This window comes from Triticum dicoccoides, chromosome 3A (assembly GCF_002162155.2).
Source record: "Triticum dicoccoides isolate Atlit2015 ecotype Zavitan chromosome 3A, WEW_v2.0, whole genome shotgun sequence".
Classification (NCBI taxonomy): Eukaryota; Viridiplantae; Streptophyta; class Magnoliopsida; order Poales; family Poaceae; genus Triticum; species Triticum dicoccoides.
In genome coordinates this window covers 693,578,455-693,585,404 of record NC_041384.1, presented here as the reverse complement: position 1 = coordinate 693,585,404, position 6,950 = coordinate 693,578,455, and the positions used below count along the sequence as shown (strand labels likewise).

At 46.8% G+C, this 6,950-nt stretch overlaps 1 protein-coding gene across 1 annotated transcript; it reads left to right on the top strand.

The window, feature by feature from the left end:
• Positions 1–4,418: 4,418 nt before the first annotated feature.
• LOC119273097 (aspartic proteinase nepenthesin-1-like) lies at positions 4,419–6,229 on the top strand. The gene is made up of 2 exons (XM_037554386.1): positions 4,419–5,081; positions 5,460–6,229. Exons 1-2 carry the CDS (start codon positions 4,426–4,428, stop codon positions 6,142–6,144), a joined length of 1,341 nt encoding a protein of 446 aa, XP_037410283.1. The 5' UTR covers positions 4,419–4,425; the 3' UTR covers positions 6,145–6,229.
• The last annotated feature ends 721 nt before the right edge of the window (positions 6,230–6,950 follow it).

Genomic DNA, 6,950 nt, shown 5'->3' with positions numbered 1-6,950 from the left:
TCCGGTTCATCGCCAATGACTGGAGCAGCGACACGTACCACGACGGCGAGATCTGCTGCTGGAATCGGGTGGGTGTATACACCCTCACCCTGGACTCCCTGCCGTCCAATAACCTCCGCGTGCTCGACCTCACCGCTCTACCTGCCGACCCATGCCGCCGCGGTCATGCACTCATGCTCCCGCGGCTATCATCGCTCCGACTCAGGCACTGCACCCAGTACCTTGAATCTCTTCAGGAAGTCATCGACGTCGCGCCGGCGCTCACAGTGGTCCGCCTCGAGTCCGTCCTTATCAAAGTGACAGACGACGCGACTTCACAATGCGACGCCGCCCGGGATTGGGGCTACGACGGTCTCCCGGCTCCCAAACAGGCCGCACGCTGCCGCCTCCGATGCCCAGCGGCCACTGTGCTCGCGCTCGAGGACTGCAAGTGGGAGGAGGATGAGAACCTGAGGCGCCGCCGTCACCACGGATACTACGACGATGACAAGACCACGCCCCTCATCGCGGTGGAGATCGACTCACCGAGGCTGCGTCGCTTCCGGTACATGGGGCTTCTCCGGCCATTCACATTCAGTCCACGGCCGCCGGAGTTGGAACAAGTGGACCTGCATTTTTTCACGGAAAAAAAGAGGAACATGGATCCATGCGGCAACCTTGAAACCTTCTGGCGATTCGTTGGGAGCTTCACCAGCACGAAGAAGATGAATCTACGGCTGAACCACCTTGAGGATGTGGCCGTGCTCAACGAGGCGAGGCGGGTCGAGCTCCTGCCGGCCTTCCGCCGCCTTGAGTGCCTCGAGCTGGAAGGGGTGCGCAGGGGGAGAGGCAAGACAGCGGCGGCAGCCATCGCAAACCTTCTCCGCTGTAGCAACGCACTCCATGACCTCAGGATCAACCTCACCACGGAGCACGAGGACGCCTACAAACAAGAACGGTACATTACTGAATTCTTGGAATGGAAATTTCGACACGACCGCGACAAGTCCATGGATTGTTTCGACTGTTGTGACGATTCCTTTTCTTCGGAAGGAGATGAAGAAACCATCAGTGTTGCCTATGACGATGTACCTGAAATCCCAGGCTTGAGTCGACGCTCCTTCGAATGCTTGCAGAGCTCGCTGAGGAGAGTGGCCTTGCAATTCTTGCCGGAGAAGTTGAACTGTCTCGGTATCAAGCTGATCAAATTCTTTGCTGAGAATGCAATGGTTCTTGAAGAAATGCACATCGATGCTGGAAACGGAAAGTTATGCGAGCATGTGAATCACAAGATTGAAACATGGATCACCCATTCATCCAAAAGCAGAATGTTAGGAGGCCCAAGCTTTATGATATTACCCTTCAAGAGATGATGACTCTACAAAGAATGCGAGAATTTTGATATGTTATTAAAGGTAGTACTGTTTTTCCTAAGAAGGATTATTTTTTGACATTGTTTGTTTTGAGGTTGCTTATCACATACACCATGTGGTTACTAAGAAGGAATTGTTATTTCCTACGAGCTGGACGCGGCAACAATGTGGTGGCACGGTAATTCAGTGTCTTACACAGTGCTAGTCAATATTTGACCAGAATCAACGAAAAGAAAGAAGATAGCAACTGCACATCTTTGTTCTACCCTGCTATGTCAATATCAAGACAAAATCGCAAGTTCCAAAAATATATACTACTAAAACAATGCCCGTGGGTTGCAACAGGATATAAATATTCTACTCCCTCCGTTCCTAAATAATTGTCTTTCTAGAGATTTCAACAAATGACTATATACGGAGCAAAATGAGTGAATCTACACTCTAAAACATGTCTACATACATTCGTATGTTGTAGTCCATTTGAGATGGCTAGAAAGACAATTATTTGGAAACGGAGGGAGTAGTACGTTAGCTTGTGATTTATCTATCAATAATAATGTGATTGTGTAAATAAATATTTATCAAATTCTGACCATGAATTACCTTATATTTTAATTAAAAGTTTGATAGGTAAATTAAAATAGAATTGATTCAGAAGGTAAGTAAATTAAGGTAATTGATTATCATATAAATAGAAGGTTGGACGAAGGGATGGTGGAAAGAAAGGTGAAATGAGAAATTCTTTTTAAGTAGTAGAGACATGCGTAATGAAGACTTTGACGACTACTTGTAATTAGTTGAAAGACTCTCATCATCTGACAATCGAAGGTCAACTGCCAACCACTTAACTATGTACATAAACATATTACTTTTCACTCTCCATTACGCATGCAATTTGGATGGGCGTGGATGGACACGCAATTGGTTTAAAAGTGCACAAGTTGTTTCTGCCAGCAAAGACTGAGTCCTTTGTCAACTCTTCTGTCGATAGAACCTACTATAGTTGATGCTTCACAATCTACCCAAGGTTTGATACGGGAAACCTATCTTAATTTTAATTTTACATCTGCATCAAGATGTGAATTTATTTGGCAACTAGTTGCGCGGAACTGATCGCGAGTTTGAAATTCTTCTTAGAGTGGGAGTGTTTGTCGTTATTTGATCGCCACGTCCGTTGTGTTCATCGCTCTACTGCTGCCACACCGTCCCCGTCCGTGCGCATGGGTGCTTGATTTAGGCCAGACCGGGCTGGATCTGCCGGCGACCTTGCAGGCTTCTTGGTCAGTGATATTTTGGGGATTTGTGTTTTGGCGGGAAAACCCTCGGACCAGCTTAGTAGTTGGGGCAGCAGCGTTACGTTGAGATTTTAAGGTGGATCTCAAGGTACCGATGGAGTGGTTAGGGAGACTTCTATGAGATTTTACTCCTTAATTATTGGCTTCATTTCTCAGCCACGTCTGTGTGGTGAAATCCTAGCTATGGATTTCCATCTCAGGATCAAGGTGCTGTTCTACTCAAATATATGATGCCTTTTTCAGTAGTACCAGGCTGCTAGCAATAATAATTCTGCAGTTCCCGCATTTTGAGTGGTTACTGAATCCACTCTCTGTGTCTCTCGTCTTCTCCATGTCCTATGAGCTGGCCGACACGCTAAGGGCATGTACGACGCATGTGCTTAGGCCGAACGCTAGGATCAAATTCCTGGCCGTTAGGTGTGATTCCCGGCCAAGTTAAGGAAATTAGCTAGCGTCGATGCCAGGGAAGTCCTCGGACGCTCCGGCTTTTTCGTGGTAGGATTAACCAATCTCTCCGTTCTTTTCTAACTGGCCTAGCGCCTGCTAGCGTTGTAGGAATGGATTCTAATGCGGGCGCTACAAAGGAAAATATTTTATTTAATTCCTGCTAGCGCCCATCTAAGCGCTGAGCATTGGAGATGCCCTAATTCAGTATCTTACGATACTTGTCGATGATTGCACAATGTCAATGAAAAATAAGAATATGCTCCAAAAAATATGTGTGTGATCGAGGATACGCCTGGATTCTTCCATATAACTACCGTGTTGCCTCTTCAGCTGGTGGATGATCGAGCAACAAACTAAAATATACACGTCCATAAATATATGAATTTTCACTCGGTGCAACTTGCATGCAGGGGCGCCGGGCAACTTTAATCAGCTAGCTGTGTATCCGTCAGAAAATACACAGGTTGCTCCTTTCAGCCGAACAAGTCCTTTGTCTTTTTATTTTTGAGGGGAACAAGTCCTTTGTCTTTTTATTTTTGAGGGGAACAAGTCCATTGTCTTTTTATTTTTGAGGGGAACAAGTCCTTTGTCAACTCCAGAAGATTCATTGTATACTTCATTCATCAACGCATATTATTAGTCACAACAAACTTATGTTAATCTTATAACATACATATGGCAGTTGGTCATCATGATGCTGCTGACGGTTGGACCTCATCATGCTGCTGTTTGGAAGGACAGACGGAAACAAACACCACTGGTGTAGGAATCAAAAAGCTGTTTCCGTCTCAAGAACTAGTCATTAACCAAAGGATTTTTTGGAGTTGCCCATTTTTTGCAGGTTATCCGCACAGTTTCATATTTGATCCACATGTGGTACTTCCTCCTCCTAGTGGAACAGTGGATACATATGGATTTTGGACGCAATCGTCTGATGGCAGTTATATATACCGGCTATTTTTCCACCAGGGTGGCTAGCACATTTTACACTTCAAATAGATGTGTAATAAAATCCGGTTGTGTGCATCACTTCGTTGCAGAGGCCGGGATGCCCACCTTTCATAAGAAACCTGTAAAATTCGAAATTTCGCTACTTAATGCTTCAGTTTTCATTCATGCTTATATTATTTAAAGACTACGAGGACGGGCACATGCATTATTGGTTTAGAAACCGTCAAAAGAACAAACCCCTTGCAACCTCTGCTTTATAAGAACTTCCCGTATGCTTCATATACGCAACCATGCACGCTAGCATTCTCAATCTGTTTTTCTCTGGTGTGTTGGTTAGACAAACTTAAGTTAACGCTAGCATTTTCAGTCGCGTGACCACTATGGATCGGCCAGCAGCAAGAAGAGCTAGAGGTGCGGTCGCCATGACGGTGCTGCTGCTCCTGCTCCTGCCGGGGCCTGCCTCGTCTCTGGCGGGGGCGGCGGTTGGGGTAATCGTCCGCTCGCCTTTCATGAAAAGGATCGCGAGCATCATCGTCAAGGAGGTAGCAAGCGCGGGCGCGTCCGCTCTGACGAAGGCCCTCCGCAGCTCCAACAAGGCCGGCCAGCTGGGCTCCGATGCCGCGGACGACGCCGGCATCATACTCTACAACGTCTCCGTCGGACAACAGACCTTCTCCGGCGTGGTCGACATCTTCAACGACTTTTTCTGGGTGCAGTGCCCGCCCGCTCCGGCGCAAGTGCTCTCCGCAGTCCCCTGCATCAGCGACACGTGCTCCAGCGTGCTCAGGAAGACCACTAACAACGACTGCGTCGACACAACGAGCAGCTGCCTGTACGCGTACGGGTCACTCGACGATGGCAGCTACAGCACCGGCTACCTCGGCTATGAGAAGTTCACCTTCGGTGCTGGGACCGGGACGTCGCCCGTCTCCGGGAGCGTGGTGTTTGGCTGCAGCACCCAGAATACGGTGAAGGACGGCGCCATTGGGTTCAGCAAGGGCCCCCTCTCCATCCTGTCACAGCTACACATCACCAGGTTCGGATTCTATGTTAAGAGAGAGAAAAAACTATCAACGTCATCATTATTATGTGACATTACATATGTTATAAGATATATAAGAGAGAAACAAAAAACTAACAAAATCATTCAAGATGTTGATATATACTATTGATAAAACTTGGTCAAACTTTATAAAAGTTTTTGAAATAAAGGTTGTCACTACAAGAGCTTCAATCCAGTTAGTAATGTAAAAACGCTTTTATATTATAGGGCGTGTCTAGAGCATATCTAGATGACATAGGACTTAGATGTGCAATACTTATTGCACATCTAAATGTGCTTTAGCAAAACTGTATATTATATTATGGGACCGAGTGGGTAATTTTGAATCATGACTTGTGCATGCATCTGCAGGTTCTCCTACTTCCTGACACCCGACGACTCCAAGAGCTCGAGCTCCACCAGCGTGGTCCTGCTGGGCGACCAAGCCGTGCCGCAGACTAAACGTAGCCGCTCCACACCATTGCTAAAGAGTAACGTGTACCAGGACTTGTACTACGTTAAGCTCACCGGAATAAAGGTTGACGGTGAGCCGCTAAAAGGCATCCCGGACCGAGCGTTCGACTTCGCGGCGGATGGCAAGTCCGGTGGGGTGGCCCTGAGCACCACCATCGCCCTCACCTGGCTCCAGAGTGACGCCTACTATGCCGTGAAGCAAGCGCTAATGAGCAAGATAGACTCACCGGCCGTGAAAAGCAACAATGAGTTGGACCTGTGCTACGACACCACCTCTGTGGCCAAGCTCAAGTTCCCCAAGATAACTCTGGTATTTGATGGAGTGGACTCACCCGGGATGGACCTCACAACGGTGCACTACTTCTACAAGGACACCAACACCGGGTTCCAGTGCCTCACCATGCTGCCGATGCCCAAGGATTATCCTTTAGGCTCCATCCTAGGTAGCATGCTGCAGGCGGGCACCAACATGATCTACGACATCGGTGCCCGGCAGCTGACCTTCGAGAAGGCGGCGGCGGCGGCCCCACAGGTGCCACTCATGGCGATAGTCTCTCTCCTTGCGTGGGTGCTCCTCTTCTAGCTAGATAGTGTGTCAGCGATCAATCCTCCTGATTTAAATACTACCAGTGTTCGGTCCCTTAGCTAGTACAAAACTTTTAAGGTTGTGTTGACATAAAATATGCAGATATATAGTCTGCCTTAGGCCATGATAGTAAGACTAGCTGCGGTGTTTACGTATGGTTAAATAAGGACATAATGAATTCAAATGTCCATGTAAGATGCTTGCGTCGAGATATGAGAATATATATTGTCAACATATTATCCGTAGCATGTTTGTGAAACATGATGGTGCATAAACCGACCTCCCCACCAATGCAAGAAAAAGAGGGGATATGGATGTTTTACTTTGATTGACTTCATTTAGATGTTGTTCATCACAATCCAGAAAATGAATTCATTTTGTGATGCGGGTTTTCCCAATCTTCACTATTTGACCAATGAGGGAGAAGGGCGAGTTGGGACAAAGGTTGAGAAAACACGAAGCGGAGATAAATAGCAGAGCCTACTAGGGATGAACCCAAGAAGAAGTACCTATTGGTCAAGTCTTTGGATCCCAATGGTATAATGATTGAGAATTGTATATTTCATGTACTAGTATTATGGTGCATGATGTGTATTGAGATTTGTGCGTACCTGATTATTGAATTTGTTTGAAATCAAACAGGACTTGTTTCATATGGAGTACTATGTGTGCCAAGAGGAAGGAACACACCAGGCGATGACTTGTCTCACTCCTCGTTTATGCGTCTCGATCGATGGCATCCAGCTCTATTGGTTATAGGGGAATCAACCCCATCTGTTATTCCTACATAAAAAATGCTACAG

Bases quoted from the DNA above. Each gene is read 5' to 3' on its own strand.
- LOC119273097 (XM_037554386.1), top strand. From the start codon at position 4,426: ATGGATCGGCCAGCAGCAAGAAGAGCTAGAGGTGCGGTCGCCATGACG. The intron at 5,082-5,459 runs GTTCGGATTCTA...ATGCATCTGCAG, and splicing joins TCACAGCTACACATCACCAG to GTTCTCCTACTTCCTGACAC.